General features: G+C 35.7%; 1 protein-coding gene across 4 annotated transcripts in view; it reads left to right on the top strand.

Annotated features, from left to right (window-relative positions):
- LOC150110284 (WD repeat-containing protein 89) overlaps positions 1-21,447 on the top strand; it is a 201,711-nt gene extending 180,264 nt beyond the window's left edge. For all 4 annotated transcript variants that reach the window (XM_090392484.1, XM_090392493.1, XM_090392511.1 and 1 more), the window contains exons 13-14: positions 9,717-9,818; positions 19,134-21,447. In XM_090392484.1, coding sequence (XP_090248610.1) covers positions 9,717-9,818; positions 19,134-19,190 — 159 coding nt within the window. In that variant the 3' untranslated portion in view covers positions 19,191-21,447. The remainder of the gene's footprint in view (positions 1-9,716; positions 9,819-19,133) is intronic.
- Positions 21,448-21,702: the final 255 nt, after the last annotated feature.

The following is a 21,702-nucleotide window of genomic DNA, read 5'->3' as shown; positions in this document are numbered from 1 at the left end:
CCCAATAAAATGGCTGCCAATGGACTAATCACCTGCTGGAATTTATTGTGTGTGTGTGTGTGTGTGTGTGAGAGAGAGAGATATTGTCCTATTGGCTTTTATCTAACACCAAAAAAAGAAAGCTTCAAACTGTTTCAATCTCTGTCTTATGCTTTGCTTAAGATGTATTTTTGCTATCATTAACATTCATCTCCAATTGTGGTCTCTCTCCTTCCTAAAAATATAACATTCCTTACATTCCTACTGCTGTGACAGTATTTTCTTTCCAACCCAGGTCACCACTAATGGCTATAATGTTTGGCCAATCAAGCTAACGAGTACTAAAAAAACTCATCATTCTTAAGCGTAAAAAGTATTTTTACGCTTAAGATTGAGTTTTTAAGATTAAGATTGTATTAACTGCTTGGACCAATAGGTAGGTGCCATTGTATCTTTTAATAAGTTTCTCATTCATATCTGAGATCTTAGACACTGCATTTAGCATTCTGTGTTCTTTCTCAATCTCACATTCACTCACCTCAAGGGGAGCCTCCACTCATGCTTACTTATGTTATATCATAGTATGTCGTGTCTTATTGTCCTTTATTAATCTTATCTATAGTTAAGTCTTTTGATTAATTGTTCTGCTGCTCCTGTTCTGGCAGCTAATTTACTATGCTTAGTCTTAATTAGAGCCGATATTTATCAGGTACCTTTCTTTCTGATGGATCGTGTGTCCTATTCTTGCAGACAAAGAGAATGCCCTGGGCAAGAGCCAAATTTTCTATTGTTGCAGGTCTGGAGTTAGCTCCTTTTCGGAATCAAGGAAAATTTATTTGTTAGTACAGCTGTGCCATCTTGATTCCTATACAAAAAAATATTCCTGTCAGAGAGTTAACATGCAGATAATCACACTGCATTAGAATCTATTATTTTATACACCCTATTAGTTTATTCCTTAATAAACTTGAATTTCCACAGGTTCTAATTTTAAGCAAGCGGTACATTGCCGTGAGAAATCAGGCAAGTTTCTTAGGTATAAAACACAAAAACATTTATTTTACACTAAGGTATTGTACATAAAGATCAAAATTTTACTTTAGACGTATAGTGACTTGTTCATGAAAGAATATCTCAAAATTCCTCAGACAATCTATCTAATTATAACTAAGTAGTCACTTAAAATATTTTCAACAGATCAATTAATCTAATTCTCGTTAACTTATCGCAGTTATATAAATGAACAATTTTTCAATTTTCCAGATTAGACTACAATATACCAAAATTCTATCATGGGCATAACTCAGTAACAATGAATCCTATCACATATATGGTTAGCACTTTCACTCACTCTAGTCTTGTTCTCAGTACAAAAGACAAAAGTTTCTACGTTACCGAACCACGTGGACATAACATCAATTTTTGCTGATTTCCCTTCGATTAGGTTCCTAGGTCTGCTATCTGTAATTTACTCCGACCTACCACCACCAGTGATTACGATCATGAACCACTGCTGTTCCTATAATTTTAGCGACACTGCTTCGACGGATAGGTACATAAAGCTCTGCATAAAGCTGCGGTCTCCATTGGCTGCATGGCTGTGCCGCTGCTATGCTTGAAACGGATTGCTCCCTGACTTTGTAGTCGTCGTTGACCATCCTTCTAGTCGTCGCCACGAACTGCTTCCATCAGAATCCACAACTGAGGGAGAGAGAGAGACCACAGAGGACTGAGAGAGCCTTATTTTCGCTGCCAAATCCTTATATATCCCCTTGTCCGCTCTCCCAACTACGTCACTGATTGCTCACGACACCCAACTCTTTGTTTTTGCACACTCCCCTACACTTCCTCCCGATATGTTCCCCATCACGTGGGTGCCGTACACGTGTCTCGGACTTTGCGTTGCGATGCCCCGGGGTTATATTCAAAAGTCGATTAGGCTAAGGTGGATTTGGCTTAAAAAAAGTAAAAAAAGTAACCTCACTAAGATCTTTTAGACTCTGGTGTGTTATTTATAAGACAGTTTACAATTTATCACTTACAAAATTTCGTTAACAAAATATTAATACATTAACGTTTTCACTTATACCTATGTACAAGCATTCCCTTTTTATAGAGTTTTTTTGATCCTAGTTAAATCCCAAATGAAATACTCAGTAACAAATTGAACCTTTCATTCCAGATTTAACAAAGGTTTCCCTTTCCAAAAAAATTTTCGCATTAGAAAATTTTCAATATGTCATTCATGCACTATCACTGGAGAGGATTTTCCTATTTTCCCTAGGTTGTAAGTTATACCTAGTCTGTACAAACTCATTATCTCTACTTCTTGTTGTGCTTTCTTCTCCATTTCTGTTCACAGATCGCTCGCTTACATGATCTTGTTGAGAATAAGCCTTATATCTGTAATAGATAGGGTCTAGGTCATTAGAATTAGTATATCCTCCTCTTTCTTGAGTTTTCTGTTCTCCCCTTCGGAAGGTAGCGTGCTGCTCTATCTTGTCGTTCCCTCTCCAGTGATTTTTAGCTGTGTGAGTGTTTCTTCTTGTTCCAGCACTCTTTCTAATGAGTCTCCTTAGACATACTAGTCTGTCTGGTCTACTTTTGTATAATTTTAGTCTGTCCCATGTTCTCCCATTATCCTTGCTTTCCCTTATTTCGAAATTTACCGGTGACACCTTCTCTAAGATTTCATAAGGCCCAGTGGCACTTCTCCCAAGCTTTCCTCCTTTCTTCTTGTTAGAGATATGTTCCAGGAGGACAAGATTCCTTGGTCTCAGATCTTTATATTTCCTTAACTTGTTAGCATAATTTCTTGCTCTCTGTGAGCTATTGTTGCTGGATTCGGCTACCAGTTCATGTGCCACCCTGTTCTCCATTATCAGGTTGTTCAAGTACTCATCAATATCAGGAAATCCCGTATTGACTTGCGAGTTGTTAAACTCACTTGGAAACAGAGGCTCAAATCCATATAGCACAACTGCAGGGGGCTTCCTTAATAGCAACATGAAGTGTGGTCCTGCAAGCAAACAGGGTGTGAGATAGATGAGCATCCCAGTTGCATATCTGCCTGTTTGCCAGTTTAGATAGTGTGTTTCAATGTTCTATTTAGCCTCTCACACACACACATTCCATTTCCTTGGTGATGATAGGGGGTAGTGAACAGTTTCCTTATCTTAACTTATACAGTTGTAGCATGACTTCAGCTGTGAAGTTGGAGCCTTGGTCTGAGAGGAGGGGTTTGGGGGTGCCATATCTAGTGATAAAAAACTTAAACAATTTATCCGCCATGGTCTTTGCAGTTTGATCTTTCATCGCTGTGGCCTCCGGGAATCTCGAGAACATATCTATCATTACCAGGATATACTTTTACCTTTCGTGGTGGTGGTGGGAAGTGGGCAAATTATATCCATGGCCACAGCTTGAAAGGGATGCGTGGGGATGGGAAATTGTTGAAGAGGGGGCCTTTCCTACAATGCTAGATTTTTGTTGGCAAAAGCGGCACGAGGATACATAGGACTCAACGTCCCCTCTCATACCTCTCCATAAGTATCTGTCTCTCACTCTCTTCCAAGTCCTGTGGAAACCTCTGATGACCTGCCAAATCCGAGTCATGGAATGTGTGGAGCACCCATTGGAATCATGACCTTTGGGATCAGAATCTTGTTCTTCCACCTTCCAGTGACGTCCTGTTGGGACAACAGAAGATCTTCCTTGTCCAGGTACAACGTTCTTGAGAACTGATGCCCCTCTAACAGTTTTTCTCCTTTCACAAACCTCTGGTATACCTCTCCCCATATACGGTCCACTTTCTGGACCTCAATAATCAGGGACTTTTCCCACACTTGCACGTGGGGTGTGTTCTTGTTTCCCTCTAGTTTTCCGGCCCTTTGTATGGAGTTGATCAGCTCTTCCCTTTGACCGGTATTTTCCTCTGAGTCAGAACTTAATGACCTAGACAGGTAGTCTGTCACTACGTTGGCCTTCCCAGGGATATATTTTATTTCTAGGTTAAATTCCTGTATTTCTAGCATCCAGCAGATAGTCTTTTGGTTCTTATCCTTCATTGATGAGATAAACGACAAAGGTTTGTGATCTGACCTCAGGAGGATCCGCTGCCCTAGCAACATGTACCTAAACTTTCTTAGAGCGTCGACAATGCCTCCTTTTCTATTACCGAATAATTTTTTTCAGAAGGAGAGAGCTTCCTGCTTATAAAGGCAATGGGCCTAAAACACTCCTCTTCCTGTTGCTCTACACCTGAGACAATGGTATCACTGGAGGCATCAGCCGAAAGAAAAAATTTCTGTCCGAGTTTTGGGGTAAGTGAGAACAGGTGATCTAGTCAAGGCCAGGTTGAGTGATTGGTGTGCCTCCTGTTGTTCTTTCCCCCCACATAAACTTCACTCCTTTTTTTGTTAGTCTCACTATGGGTTGCATCAGTCTCGAGCACTCCGGAATGAATTTCCTGTAGAAATTGATCAATCCTAGGTACCTGCAAACTTGTCTAGCAGTGATGGAGACTCTAGACTTTTAAATAGCTGTTATATTATCTCGGGTGGGGAATATTCTGGCCTCACTTACAATGTGCTCCAAATATTCCACTTCTCTTAAAAAGAACTGACACTTGGAATACTTTAGGGAGAGTCGGGCCTCACTCAGTCTGCCCAAAACAGCCAAAAGAATTTCCTTGTGCTTCAATAGATCAGAAGAGTATATTAATAGATCATCTTGGAAGTATATGACTCCCCTTCCCAACATGGCTGAGAGGATGGAATTCATCAGACTTTGGAAACTCATGGCTGAGTTTCTGGCTTCCTGAGGAAGTTGACATAGTTGATACTTCTGCCATCTTGTGGTGAAGGCAAAGTATTTCCTGTCCTCCTTCCTAAGGGGAATTTGAAAGTAGCCTGAGTTTAAGTCCAATTTGGAGAAGTCCTTTTGTTTATTGAGATTCACTTCAACCATCTAAACATTTTATATCATTCCTCTTGTATAGCCTATGTATAGACTTTGCAATCATGTTCCTTCTTTCCATTTCACTCCTATCATACCTTGGCAAAAGACTTATTAACATTATTCTTTCACATTCCATTCTATACTTTCACCTTTTAAATCATTTGTTCCAGCCAAAATTATTAACTGTTTTACTATCACTTTTTGAAATTTGAATGTGTTTTTATTATTTTTAATGTTGTTGTTGTCATCTTAGGGACTTCTAAGATGTATTTTTGACTGTAGTTCTGTGTGTGTGCGTATGTTCACAGGACTGGTTTGTCTGTTTTGAGGGACAAAAAAATTCAAGTTTCTAGGAGGGGAAAAACCTCTACCTCCATATGAGACCAGCTAACTCACCTTTAGTCGAAAGAGACCAGATAAAGTTTTCTCATTTCATAGACAGGAATCGAACCCAGGTCTTTCCGACCAAAGGGCTTCACCTATACCTATTGAGATACGGAGGCTTAATGACACCATCATTAAAATAAGTGCATTCCTAATCATGGAATTGCCATAACTCTTCAGTGTGCCTCTCACCTCTAATTTTTCACTCTTCTTCACCATACCATATGCCAGACACTTCTCGAGTACTGTAGCTCATGCTTTTGTTCTGTGAATGACTCCATGTATGCATTCTGTTTCAATCATTAAAGGAGTTTTGATACTCTCTTCCTCTTTATCCCTTTGTGTTACCTCATCATCATCAAATTCCTGCCATGGTACCCACAAGGGGTGTACAGGATATGATAGTACTACATGAAAAAATTATATCATTACTAACTCCCTATCTACAATTTTCCTCCAAATCAGTCTGTTACTTGTCAAGACTCCAACATTATCAGATCTTATATTTCTATCGTCTAAGGCACTTTGTAACGTATCAATCCACCTATATCTTGGTCTTCCTCTGGGTCGTTTTGCTGCCAACCTGGCAGATAACATTTGTTTTGCTAATCTTTCCTCGCCCATTCTGTTTAGGTGACCATACCACCTGAGATTAGCTCTGCTAACACATTCCTGGATGCTGACAATGTCAAGTTGTTTCCTAATATCCTCGTTTTTAATATGATACTACCATTGATGCCATCTGTTCATGCCTATTCATATCTGCGGTCTCTTGTCTTTGGTCAAGTGTTTTACTTCTGACCCAGCTCTCAGATCCATAAGTTAAAACTGGTTTGAACACTGTCTTGTATACAGCTAATTTACTGTTCCAACTAATTTCTCTCTTATTCCATATGAATTTATTCAATTGACTTCCCACCATACCAGCTTTGCTGATTCTGTTGTCTATTTCTATATTTAATTTACCATCTTCACTAAAAATCATGCCTAAGTAGCTGAAATGTTTTACTTGTTCCACAGGTTCTCCATTCACAACACAGTTGACATTTTCAATGATTCTTCCTATTTTCATTGTCTTTGTCTTTTTATTGCTGACCTTCATACCATATCTATTACAACAGTTATTCAATTTAGTCAGAGAATCTTGCAGACTTGTAGCGGATTTATTTAGAAGTATAACATCATCCGCATAAAGCAAAGAGGTGACATTAACATCTCCAATTTTGATATCCTGTTTAATACCACTTTCCTTCATAATGTGATCCATATAGATAATGAATAACAGAGGGGATAATGCACATCCTTGTCTCACACCAGATTTAACATTAAACCATCTTCCTGTACTTGCTTCAATTCTAACTGCTGACTTACAACTCAAATAAAGACTAAGTATTGCTTGATATAATGCTCTATTGACACCACATAACTGCAGCGTATTGAATAGCTTCTCTCTTGGCACCTTATCATATGCCTTTTCCAAATCGACAAAACTTAAATACAGATCTTTGTTATATTCCCATGTTTTCTCGACTATTTGTCGTAAAGTGAAGATCTGATCCTGACAGCCTCTGTTTGGCCTGAATCCAGCTTGTTCTTCACCAAGCTTTTCTTCCACAATTCTTCTCAACTGTTTCTCAAGTATACTTGCATAGATCTTGCCAGGAACGCTCAGTAGGGAAATAGCTCTGTAATTCTCACATTCAGTTTTATTTCCCTTTTTATATATGGGTACCATGAGAGCTCTACTCCAATCATCGGGAATTCGTCCCTCTGTCCTGGCTTTCTGAACTATGCAGTGCAGCCACTGTAAGACTCTTATACCACCATACTTAGCATTTCTGGTCGAATATCATCTACTCCAGCTTCCTTTCCACATTTCAAGCCTTTGATGGCTTTTTCTACTTCAAGTATGGATATATATTCCTGCCTGCATGCCTGGTTAGTGTTTTTTGCCACTGTGCTGTCATCACTGCTTGTTTCATTTAGCAGTTTTTCAAAGTAATTACCTCTGTCCTGGCTTTCTGAACTATGCAGTGCAGCCACTGTAAGACTCTTATACCACCATACTTAGCATTTCTGGTCGAATATCATCTACTCCAGCTTCCTTTCCACATTTCAAGCCTTTGATGGCTTTTTCTACTTCAAGTATGGATATATATTCCTGCCTGCATGCCTGGTTAGTGTTTTTTGCCACTGTGCTGTCATCACTGCTTGTTTCATTTAGCAGTTTTTCAAAGTAATTACTCCTTACTTCAAGGATATCTTTTTCTCCAGTTTTCATGTCACCTTTATCATCTCTAACTCCTTTTACAGCACTCTTTCCTCCATTCCTAAGCTTCTTCAACAACCTCCACAATATTTTGCCATCTTCTTGATGTTTATTTTCTATATTCTTGCCAAAGTCCTCCCATGACTTTTGTTTAGCTAGTTTTACACAGTGTTTAGCATTCTTGCATTTGTCTCTATATTCTCTAAGAGCACAAGCTGACTTATTTGACAGGAACTTTTGATATGCTTTCTTCTTTTCCTTCACTGTCTCTTTAACTTCTTGTGTCCACCAGGGAGTTCTGATTTTTTTATCCTTACAAACAACCTCACCACATGCCTCTCTGGCAGAATCAATCAATGTTTTCTTCAGAGTTTGCCACTGAATCTCCAAGGTTTGATTCCTGTTCTCAAACCCTTTCATTTTTTCTTTAATAATCTTTGTGTATTTTAGTCTACAGTTCACATCTGAGAGCTGCTCAACTTTTATTCGCTTTAAAACTTTTTTACATGTTATTCTTTTCAATACGAAATTCAATTTTATCCTGCTCAAGACTAAATAGTGATCACTTCCAATTTCAAATCCTCTGTAAACTCTGGTGTCCTGCACCAGGGAGAAAACATCACTATCAACAATAACATAGTCATTGAGACTTTTCTTATTCCTAGCCTCTTCTCTCCATGTGAATTTTTGTACATTTTTATGTTGGAACATGGTGTTAGTAATAACCAATCCATCTCCTGAGCAGAAATCCAACAGATATTTGTCATTGTTATTAGCTTTGCTCTTTTCTCCAAATTTTCCCAAAATATTTTTGTATGTCTCACAATCATTTCCTACTCTGCTATTTAGATCCCCAACAAGGACCACATTTTCCTTTTTCATTGTGTCAGTTGCTCTTTCTAAAGCCTCAAAAAATTCCTCCACTTCTACCTTAGAACCTTCTGTGGGACCATAGGCACAAATAAGTCTCATTGTCCAGTTCCCTATTCTCATATTTTCCCACATTACTCTACTTGAGACTGACTGCCATTCAAGAAGATTAGCCTCGTATTTTGTGTTGAATACTATGGCTACTCCTTCTTTTCCTTGATTGTCATTGCCTGAATATAACATTTTGTATTTATTGCTCAGAAAGATCTCACCAGTTTTGGTCTTTTTTGTTTCAGTTACCCCTTATCTGGTACTTATCAATTCCTCAGCTAGCTCCATTTCTTTGCCATTCAAGCTTCTTATGTTGATAGTACCGATCTTTAACTCTGGTGATGTTGAGTTGGGGTCTGTTTTCAGATTTGTTCCAGTAGCCGACTTTTCGCTAATCGCCCTGGTTCCCTGGTGAAAACAACGGGGGCCTTGTTTAACCGGGCGACGCCCCAGCCAGCATGAAATTTTGTCATGTTGTACCATCATTTTTTATTTTGGTTTAACCAATAAGAATACAATTTGGTCGGCTAAATCCCAAATTGCCAGCCCATCCTCGTTCGTTCAGTATCCAAGTAGATACCCAAATGGGTGCACCACAAGAAGGTGAGGATTGGTAATTAGGTCAGAAGCCCTGATCGGTTCTCCGCATTCCTTTAAAGGCTATGTGGAGGTCTCCTCTCAGTTATACAGCTTTGACCCTTAAGCACCCCTTTGTGTTACCTTTCTTCAGCTAAACACTTTTGTCATTCATACTTCATTCAGAACCTGATACACACATACGTATCCAGGAATTAGTTATTCCTATTCTAGCTATCTTGGTGCATTTGTTTCCCTCCATCTAATTTTGTCAATAGAAGCTGTAACATTACATGTATTGGATATTATAATTATAACAGTGAGAATATTATTGATTTAATTAAGAAAAGGAATGTTTTTTTTTTGAAGCTACTTAAAAATATACCAAGAAGTGTCCATTTTTAAAGAAGAGAAGAGGACACCATTGTGATAATTTAAACAAGAATAGAAGGTGTCATCTTTATTAAATCACTTTTCATATGCCTCTCTCTCTGCAAAATATCTATTAAAAATAAATTAAAAAAACTAATAATAGTTCTTTAATCTGTGTACCTATATAATTTAAAATATTCCTATTATGTTATTTTTTGTTTCTCGTTAATACTTTCCTTTTTCTTTGGTGCACTAGCTTTTGATAACAGGAGATGAAGATGCAGTTATATGTGTTTGGAAACCTGAAGACTTTAATAAATCAGATAACTTTAAGTCCTCTACTTCAGTTAAAAGAAAGGTATCTTTCTAATAATTTTACCATTACAATATGTAACTGATTATTTTATTATGAGTTTGAATTAAAATAATAATTATATAGTTAGTATATTTTATTATAATATATATATATATATATATATATATATATATATATATTGGTTTGTGTTTATGTATATAAATTAATCTCATGTAAGAAAGGTGAGAGAAATTATGACATATTACAATGCATGGGTATTGCCAAGGTGACAGAAGAGAGGTAATTTGGTGCTGCATATAAGCACAATAATGTATTACATATATAAAGTAAAAATCATATGAAGGGAGATTATTTCAGAGAGCAGCAGTAATAAGAACAAACATATAAGCTGTTTGTTTGTTCCCATTGGTAACAAATAAAAAAAATGTTCAGTGGGTTTTCAAGGTGAATTGATGAATTTTGACTGCAGTAGTTGCGGCAAGTGTTTTACTAGATTTAGAACTGAGCAAGGTATTAACAGTAAGCATGAAAGTACTGTGGATAATATTTACAGCAAAAACTGAACTCCTCTGTAAGAGAGTGAAATGGATTGAAAGCAAAGATTTATTAATATCCCAAATTGCTTATTGAGCATATACTTTCATTGCAAGTCAGGGTTTGAAATTAAAATGGAACATAAAGCATGTATTGCCACTCTTTTTAGCTTTTGAAACTTGGCTATTATATAATTTTAAGGAAAATTTGGAATTTAATCTTGAAATTATTACAATCAGTATACTTCTGGCTGTTCGTTTGAAGCAGTCTGGTGTGAGATCAAGACTAGTAAAACAAAACATACAGTTGGTTGTTGCTGTAGGCCAGGGAGTACTAAAATTGGAGTATTTTCCTCCAACATGGAGTAAAAGACCTCTTTTGAAAAAAGAGAAAAGACCTGCAGTTTTCTCAGAACTATCGATCCATCAGATTACTGTCTAATTTAGGGAAAATTGGACAGAAAATTTAGTGGATTTTCAAGGTGAATTGATGAATTTTGACTGCTGTAGTTGTGGCATGTGTTTTACTAGATTTAGAACTGAGCAAGGCATTAACAGTAAGCATGAAAGTGCTGTGGATAATATTTACAGCAAAAACTGAACTTCTCTGTAAGAGAGTGAAATGGATTGTGAAAGCAAAAATTTTTTAATACCCCAAATTGCTTATTGAGCATATACTTTCATTACAAGTCAGGATTTGAAATTAAAATGTTTTAGTGCTGATGGAACAAAAAGCATGTACATATTACCACTCTTTTTAGCTTTTGCAACTTGGCTATTATATAATTTTAAGGAAAATTTGGAATTTAAATCTTGAAATTATTACGATCAGTGTACTTCTGGCTGTTCGTTTGAAGCAGTGTGGTGTGAGATCAAGACCAGTAAAACAAAACATGCAGTTGATTGTTGCTGTAAGCCAGGGAGTACTAAAATTGGAGTATTTTTCTCCAACATGGAGTAAAAGACCTCTTTTGAAAAAAGAGAAAAGACCCGCAGTTTTCTCCGAACTATCGATCCATCAGATTACTGTCCAATTTAGGGAAAATTGCAGAAAAATCATCCTATCTAGGCTGCAAGAAACAACAGATAAATTAAATATTATTCCAAGTGTTCATTTATTCCAAATTCAGTTTCCAATGAGACAGCAGTAGAGTTCAGCAAATTCATCGACTTGTTGAATAGTACTACAGGATACTACTGGAGACAGCACACTAGTGCTGTATTCCTAGACATTGCAAAAGCTTTTCACAAAATCTGGCACCAAGGACTTCTTTATAAACTCCTCAAACAAATAGACCAATAAATTTAATGTCTAAATCATACCTCAATGACAGAACAGTGCAGGTGAAGATTAATGGAATAATCTCTACCAAATGCAAAATTTTTGCTTAAGTTCCAAAAGGCTCCTTTAAATTATTCACAAGAAACAACTTGGATGTTCAATGACACGTTTTCATCCAATATATTTGGTTGTCATACCAACCTTTGACAATAAAAGAAAACATTTTTTTAGGAAATCAATTTCATATTGTCTCTGCGAACAGTTTGTTGATAGCCAAAGCAATTGCTATAGAGAACAATCTAATGTACCTTCATAAATCATTAATTACAAAGGCTCCAGGCAGGTCAAAACATCTATTGAAATCATTACGTCTAATTAACTTAAAGATGAACTTGTTTATTTTTTATTAATCAATATAAACTTTATTATTGTTAAAATTAATTCTCTGTTTACTATTAATGGAAGCAATCCTTTTATTTGAGAATATTCTAAGTACACAGCTGTTTCACCCATCCAATAATCAGCAAGAAGCTTGATATACTTCTGTACTTTGCAGAAAGAGCCTCCATAGCTCAGTCAGTATAGATGAAACGAAGCCCTTTGGCCGATAAGACCTGGGTTCAATTCCCATCAGTGATGTGAGAAACCTTTATCTGGTCTCTTTCGACTAAAGGTGGGTTAGCCAGTCTCATATGGAGGGAGGGGGGTTCCACCCAGAAACTCTGGGTTTTTCATCCCCCAGAACAGGCAAACTGGCCCCGTGAACACACATGGATTACAGTCATGAATACGTCCCAGGTATAGGGTGGTCCCGAACCTGGATAAAATTGGGGGCTTGGAGAAAGCAATGGTGAACTATCCTGTAAAAAAATCTCACCAGGAATACTTTGTGGGCAATGCCTACAAAGTTACCTATGGTCAGAAATGACTGAAAGGGAAAACCAGGACCAGGATACTTCTGGTGCCTTCCAACAAGATATTCATCTTCATGCTCCACAAAACAACTATCAGCAAAGGGCTAATAGCTGAATACTCTCCTCTTCCTCTCCATATGACAGTGATGCCTTCTTGTCTTTTGCAAAGCAGACAAAACTTAACTTGCCTCCTGACATTCCTCTCCTCCAATCCCTTCATAGATGACCACAGTAAATCACCTTCTGTCATTCCAGAAACTGCATCACATACCTCTGATCTTCCATTGTTGGCAAAAAGACATTACACAAATTTTATATAACTTGGATATAAAAAAAAGTCTTCTGGTCCTGATTGGATCTATATGCCAAACCGTACTCAAAAGTTATTCTCTAGAACTAACAACTGTACCGTATCATCTCTACAGTATTTTGCACTTGGCTGGAACTTATCCTATTACATGGAATCAAGTATATATCTAGCCTCTTCCAAAACCTGCCGTCAAACTATTGACTGACTGACTGCACTCCAATCCTCTCTAAAATAATGGAGAAGTTCATTAACAGTTAACTTCTCCACTACCTAGGGATATATCAATTAATCAGTGAATACTGGGTGTGGATCCTGCCACTATGATCCATGACAGACTTTTTATTTCTGGAACATTTGTGTATGACATTGAGGGCTACCCTCCACCTTCTGTAATTGGATAATCAACTTTCTGTCTAGTCATCCACTGTGGGTCATATTGTATGGGTTCATTTCTTTGAACTTCTCCACTAATGCATCTATATATAAATTATATATATAGACCAATAATCCTATCAGCAGTTTTACTGACATCTTAAGCTTCAAAACTTAGTCAACTCAGTGACTTAAACTCTGGATGGTCACCTTCAATGCTATCAAAATGCAGTCTTGCCTTCTTTCTCACAAAAAATAAAATAAACTCGCCTTCAGTAATACACAAATCTAAGCAGTATCACACCCCCCCCCCCCCAGCCTGACATTTACCTCTCTCCTTTAGGGGAGAGAGGTAAATGGTGAGAGTTGAAACAAGTGTAAATGCATCAGATTTGTGGTTTTCTTGGCCTCTAAAAAAAGCATTATTTTCCGCTGCTACTTTTTACCCATCCAGCTACTAAATGTACAAATCCCAAACTCACCTTAGAACACTGCTCATGTGTTTGGAGTGGTGCACCTAAAACCTCTAATAATTTTGACAGTGTCAAAATTATTAGAGTTCAAGAGATTCTTCAGAAGCAATCAAGCATTAAACAAGAGAGAGAGATGAAAACAGCAATAAGTGATAGCAATAGACATTGGAAAAGCAAAATTTAAAAGTTTAAAATTAATAAAAATGTAAACATTTAGTTCATTTAAGACAGATAAAGGGAGGAGGATCTGGAAGTATATCTTAAAAGTGAGTCAGAAGTTCATCTTATGACCTTTCACTGTACAATGATCCACTCATACAATGGTTTTAGCAATGATGATGCTGTGAATCAACCAATGTGCAGTTTTCATTAACTTTGTTTACAATGTTGTTGCTCACTACATCTCTTTGGGTTTTTGTGTTTTGATGTGAATTATAAACTGTGATATTGTATTGATATTAATAATAGCAGATAAAATTCAAAGTAAGGATGATGTTACTCCAGTGAAAAGAAAAAAGATGTAAACTTATTACAAGGGATGGTAAGATTAAATTTAGTAATGGTGTATCGAATACTGAGATAGGCTGCAGGCAAAACACACCGCACAACTGTTGTTACAGTTGTTAAAATTGCTGCACTAATTAATACTAGTTATTCATAAGCATGACATTCTTATTGCTGAAATAGGAAAACGTTTTTATGCTGTAGATTGATGACCAATCTGGTTGGCATGTTCCCTTAAGCCAGGCTATTCACAGAATAACTTTTTCATTTGTGAAAATTATTCAAAATTTTTCGTTTGACCGCGCGGTTAGCCTAGTGGCTTTGCGCTTCGCAACCATATGACTGGGGAAGGAGTGTCCCAGGTTCGATTCCCGTTGTAGACGTGAGGAATTTGAGGATCTTCCTCAGGCATAGCCAAGTTAGCCGGTCTTGGGCGCGGTCAGTAGGGTTTTTTCCGCCAGTTTATCTGGCGTTTTTCATCCCGCAAACAGGCAAACCGGCCCCGTGAACATACGCCTTTACAGTCAAAAATATATCCCCCCCCCCAGCGGCAGACCAGGCGACGGGTCGGTTGGGAGTAGTACTAACAAGAAGTCGCATCTAAAAGTAACACGCGGACCCTGCATAGGAAGCGGGAATAACGCGTAGAAGAAGATTCAAAATTTTTCGTTTGCATATCTGATCTAAGTAAATGCTTTATTTATGTGTGAGTGAGTGACTGCTTAAAAACTTTATAAAACCATAACACGTCTTCAAATGTCTGTGTGTGTGTGTGGGGGGGGGGGGGGTGCAGCAATATGCTATATGATGGTGGTGAGGAACTTAGCATGTCATATCACTGCAGCATACCTGTATTCGCAAATACATTCTTGACATGTAATGACAATATCAAGTGAAGTATAATTTTAAATAGAATTGTTCAAAATTATTATTTGAACAAAGTGTATGTTTTTTTTTTTTTTTGTTGTTATTGTTCTTGTTGTTTATTCTGCCGTTTTGTTAATGTAATTTAATAAACATATATCATAATCAATAAGAAGCAAAAAATCTTTTAGCTTTACAATAATGATGATGATGATGGAAATAAAGTGAAATCAGTCATTAAAACAAATGATCTTTTTTTTGGTTAATCAAAAATTATTTGGTTTCAGTCCCAAAGTGATGTCACTCGAAATGACCCATCCTGCCTTATCATAATTTGAGTCCATAGTCTGCTGATTGGAAAGCAAAGATACTTATCTATCTTCAGAACTTATTTTGATTTTCATCATAATGATTTCACATATATATAACATAGTATGTAAAACTCTTAAAGACACTAAACCAAAATCAAGAAATCTTGGAGAATTACATTTTTGATTAATGATACAAACATTATTATTATTATTATTTCGGGTGACTCCAGGAGTCCTTAGACTCATCGAGGGAGGCCCTAAACATCATGTCCACACAACTATGCGATTACATTCTCACAGTATCTATCATACCTTGTCTTGAACTCGTTCACCATCATAGCACCCACAACAGACTCCGGCAGCTTATTCCACTCATTTACCACTCTAAAAGTAAAGAACCCAGCTCTAACACCCCTGCTAACCACACTCTTGCCCAGCTTCCATAGGTGTCCCCTAGTTCTCCCACCACCAGTCCTGATCTCAAAAATATCCTCTGAATTAATCCTATAGAATCCCTTTAGCAATTTGAATGTCTCAATCATATCTCCCCTCCTCTGCCTATCAACTAGTTTCTGCAACCCACAAATCCTCAACCTGTTCTTATATGGTTCATTCCATAGACCTGTTATCATCTTAGTCACTCTCCTCTGGATCCTCTCCACCTCCTCCCCATCAAGAAGGAACCGAGGTGACCAAATCTGGGCACAGTAATCGAGATGAGGTCTTATCAAGGCTCGGTACAGGGGTACAATAACTTGCTTGTCTCTGCTCGTCAAGGTATTTTTCAACAACCAAGTGAGTTGATGAGCTGATTTAGCTACTTTTGCGGTGTGCCCCCTAAACTTCATCTCCTTATCCACCAACACTCCCAAGTCTATGGCCTCATCAATCTCTTGGAGTACAGTTCCACCAATGTGGTATACTGCTGCTAATCTTTTCACCCCAAAATTCATAACCTTACATTTTGTCACATTAAATTGACATCCATTCTCATTAGCCCAGAACTCCAATCTATCTAAGTCATCCTGCAAGACTTTGACATCTTCTGCATTCACTGTTGCCCTACCCAACTTTTCATCATCAGCGAACAAATGAATTGTTCCACTTAGATCCTTCCCTATATCGTTAATGAACAGATTAAACAGCAGTGGTTCAAGAACAGAACCCTGCGGCACACCACTAGTCACAGGCCGTCTTTTGGACTCTACTCCTGAATAAACTACTCTTTGATATCTCTCCATCAACCAACCACCTATCCATCTCACCAACCCTATATCCATTCCCATATGTTGTAGTTTACGGATTAGTATTCTATGTGGTATCCTGTCAAACGCCTTTGCCAGGTCCAGCAGTATCACTGTAAACCCATTTCCCTTATCCAGTTCAGCCGTCACCTTGTTATAAAACTTGAGCAAGTTACTGAAGCATGATCTACCCTTCACAAAGCCATGCTGTCCCCTGTACAGTATATCGTTTTCATCAATCCATTCCTGTATTTTTTCCTTGACTACTTTCTCTAAGACCTTGACAACGACTCCTGATATGCTGATCGGTCGGTAATTTGCAACCGTAGTCTTGGATCCTCCTTTATGCAGTGAAACTATTTTCCCCTCTTTCCACACCTTCGGGAGGACTAAGCCAGACCTGAGACTCAGATTGATGAAAAAATGAAACAAATTGAAAACTTAAACCAAATCTTGGTGTCTCACTGGCAAACCCTGAAGAAGACATTAATTGATTCAGCTACGGAGGTATGGTGAAGTTCTCTGCACAAATAGAAAAATAAGAAAACCATGGTGGAATACAGGAAGTTAAAGAAGCAAGTTAAAGAAGTCCTGGAAAAGCAGAAAGCATATAAGTTCCTTCCTAGTAAATAAGTTGATATATGCCCGAAAAGAATACAGAAAAAAATGTGAGAGAGCTAAGCTGTTTGTAAAAGTAGCTAAACAAAAGTCATGGGAAGACTTTGGTGAGAATATAGAAAATAAATATCAGGAAGGTGGCAGAATGTTCTGGAGGCTATTGAAGAAGCTTAGAAATGGAGAAAAGAGTACTGTAAAAGTAATCAAAGATGATGAAAGTGACATGAAAACTGAAGATAAGGATATCCTAGGTGTCTAGAGTAATTACTTTGGAAGACTGTTTAATGACCCAAACAGTGACAGAACCATAGTAGAAAATTTTCAAGAGGAATGCAAAGAGGGGTACATATCAGTACTTGAGGTAAAAAAGTCATTAAACACTTGAAATGTGGAAAGGCAGCTGGAGTGGATGATATTCAATCAGAAATGCTTAAGTATGGAGATATAAAAGTTTTGCAGTGGCTACACTGCGTAATCCAGAGGGTATTTTGAGAAGGGTGAATTCCTAATGATTGGAGTAGAGCTCTCATACTTTCCACCTGTTAAAAAAAAAGGGGGGGGGGGCTAAAACTGAATGTGAGAATCACAGAGGAATTTCTCTACTAAGTGCTCCAGATAAGATTTATGCAAGCATACTTTAATACAGGTTGAGAAAGATTGTGGAAGAGAAACTTAGAGAAGAACAAGTCTGGTTTAGGCCAAATAGAGGTTGTCAAGATCAGAGAAATCATGGGAATATGACAAGGATCTGTACTTAAGTTTTGTAGATCTGGAAAAGGCATATGACAAGGTGCCCAGAGAAAAGCTTTTCAAAACACTACAATTATATGGAATGAATGGAGCATTATACAGAGCAATATATAGTCTATATTAAAGTTGTCAGTCAGTAGAATAGAAAGAAATAGAGGAAGATGGTTTGATGTAAAATCAGGAGTAAGACAAGGATGCACATTATCACCACTCTTATTCATCATCTGTATGGATCACATTATGAAAGAAACAAGTCTCAGATTCTCTAAATTGAATAACAGCTGTAACAAATTTTGGCATGAAAGTCAGCAATAAAAATACCAAAACTATGAAAATAGGCAGTAGCATAGAAAACTTCAGGTACATTCTGAATGGAGACTCTATAGAACAAGTAAAATATTTTAGCTATTTAGGCACAATTTTCAGTGAAAATGGCATGTTAAATCTGGAAATAGACACAGAATAAACAAAACTGGTATGGTAGATAGCCAGCCGAATAAATTTATATGGAATAAGAGAGAATTGGCCAAATCACCAAACTAGCAATATACAAGTCAGTGTTTAACTAGTTTTAAGTTATAGATGTGAGAGTTGGGTTAGAAATAAATCACTCAAAAACTAGAGGCCACAAATATGAGGGTTTGAGAAAAATTAGGGGAGTGTATCAGTGGCAGAATCATTAAAAATCAAATTATATTAGAAAGGTACGTGACATTATTAGCATTCAAGATTGTGTCTGCAGAGCTAATCTAAGGTGGTATGTCCACTTAAATAGAATGGGTGACAAAAGATTAGCAAAATAGGTGTTTGATGTGTTGGCAGGAAGAAGACCCAGAGGAAAACCAAGGTCTAAGTGAATTGATTCGGTCAGAAGTGCCTTAGAAGCACGAAATATTAGATATTACAATATTGTTGTACTCACAAATAATAAATTGATTTGGAGGAAAATTGTTGATAGATATATTAATAGTAATTAATAATAGTCAACTTATTAATAAGTTGACATTATTAATAATGTAATATTAATCATGATGTACTGTCATAGTAACCTGAACACCCCTTGGGGTACATATCAGGATATTAATGGTGGTGTTAATGATTTATTTTAAAATTTAAAAGAACTGTTTGATAAACAATGTTGCATAATGGTTATTTTATAGTCTCCTGTATCCTTTTATGTAGGAAACATCACAGGTGAAGAGGAAAATCAGCAAAAAATCAATAATAAAACCATACTAATTTTGTATGTTTCATAATTTATTCTAGAAAAGAAATACATAAAAACTTTAAGGTTTTTATTGTATGCATGTTAACATCAGTCCTATGCAGATTCATGAGTGAAATTGTTTTAAAAATTGTGTAATTTTACAATGTAAATATGAAATTTCTTACTGACATGACAAAAATTTTATCAATCACTATGAAGAGGCAAGTTTGGCTAGATTTAAAAATGCTCACAAATGTTTGATTAGTGCACTCTAAAGATGCAAGTCTTTCATACTGATATCTTACATATTTGTATGTAAATAAATACATAAAGCTATGCTGTTTTAAACACTGCATGCCAAACTGTAAAATTTTAAATATATATATATATATTTAAATGTATATATACTGTTTTCTAAGCAGTATAATTGTAATAGCAGTTAGTTTATGTGCATATTAACTGTTAGAAGAAATTGTTTTCCAAAATGAAGTAGAATTGTAAATTCTGATAACTTTATATTTGTTTTCCAAGTTCTAGAAATTAATTTTTTTAATTTTATATAAGTATTTATGCAATTGTTATAATTGGGCAGTAATATAAAAAAATATCTTCTGACATTAGATTTCTATGAGAGAAATAAGTTTTGGTTTTAGTCAACCATAACAGGTCTTTTGAATAAACAATGAACTATTAAGTATTTACTGCAACTTAATGGCATTGTATACAGTTGCTGTGTGCTAAATTTTGACAAATTGAAAGATCATCATTAAGTTAAATTTTACATACAGTATGTGTTTTGTAAATATTCAGTGTTTTTCATAGGTTTAAACCCTTGTAAAACATTAATTTAAAAATGTACAAATATGAAAATAAATTTGTAATAATTTAGATAGTTGTAGCTTTTTAGAATGTTATATACATTAAACTGTGAAAGAAAATATTATTTTTCTTAAACTATGTATAGAAAAGATAAATGGTGATTTTAATGTAATAAATGATTATTTTTTTATTGCATTATGTACATTTATCACTTCAAACTGCTTTTCTTTACCCTGGTAAATGTTTAAAAATTATGCCATCTTCATTATCTGCTTCATGTTCTCTCTTTCATTCTATAACAGCTTATGTGTGGATGATAAATGCATGAAAAATATAATATAATAATAAATTGCAAATATCAGATTTCTGCTTGGATACAATGAAATGTATTGTTAATGTTTTATCTTTCTTGGAGTAAAATGATTTTACTTGGAAAATACTATGCATTGATTAAAATATTAACATGATCTGTGGACAATAAATATGTAATATAAAAGACTGTATATCCTGTTTATAATCATCAGAGATTGCTCCATGTATAACCAATCAGAACATGATAATCTTTATCACTTGAAAATAAAAGCAAGGAATTTATTGCTCTAATACAGTGATTTCTTACTAACATGTAAGCCATTTATAGACTTTGCCATAATAAATAGATATTTTATGTTTATATTTTGAAAGATCTTGTAATGATTAAAATAATTTACAAGATTAATTGTCAGGTGTTACTTTCATTAATTTGAATATATTTCTTTACTTTGTGGTATATTCTCCTTAAGAAAATTTTCCTCTAGAACTAGGTTGTGACATCTATATCTTCATAATCATTAGATATTGTAAATAAAGATTTGTTACATAATGTATACCTCCATTATACCATTTTAATAATGATTCATGTCAAGGAAATTGTCCTCTTTGTATGCAATACTGAACTACTTAGTTTAGAGAAATCATTTCTAACATTTATTTTTAATATAGAAAAACATTCACTTTTCCTTTTACTGTAAGATAGAACTCATCCTGTGAAAATTAATTTAGCTGCTCACTTCAATTGAGTTACTTTAATCTTGAAATTTTGAAACTGTGTTCAACACAATAACATCAATCATTGTACAATATCTCTAAAATTTTTGTAACTAAGTGTTAATAAATCTCTAGAACAAATTATCATTCTATCATGTTTTAGCACCATTTTAAGATTTTCTTAATTATTACTTTGACTCCATGTAAATTATTAGCAGATGTATTTTTATGTATTCATTTTGTGATCCATGCAAAAAAAATATTGACCTAACAGTTGTTTAATTTTTCAGAGATTTATAGTATCATTTGCAAAAAAAAAAAAAAAAAAAAAATCATAAATATATAAAATTGTTTTGTCAAATGTATTGTTGGATAATATCAGTCTTTTGATATTATGAAATTAAACTGTCAGTCATCAAACCACATATTAAAAAAAAAAATCTGCTTTGTTTCTGATCTTAATTTAATTTCAATTTTTATGGCACACTTGATTTTTCTCTCACAGAAAAAATAAAAAAATTATCTCCCACACTTGTATGATGAGCGTGATCGCTGCCCTTCATGTTTGTTCGCTTCTTTTTATGAACACCATAATGTTTTACATTTTTCAATTCTGAAAAAAACCTAAAACTCAGTTTGCTTGAGTAATATAATTGTTTTCATGGTATATAACACTGAATTAGCAACAGACAGTGGAAT

The sequence above is a fragment of the Typopeltis vanoorti genome, chromosome 1 (assembly GCF_054136105.1).
Source record: "Typopeltis vanoorti isolate ZY-2024b chromosome 1, IOZ_Tvanoo_1.0, whole genome shotgun sequence".
Taxonomy (NCBI): Eukaryota; Metazoa; Arthropoda; class Arachnida; order Uropygi; family Thelyphonidae; genus Typopeltis; species Typopeltis vanoorti.
Note: the sequence above shows the minus strand (reverse complement) of the source record. Positions and strands in the feature narration are given on the sequence as shown.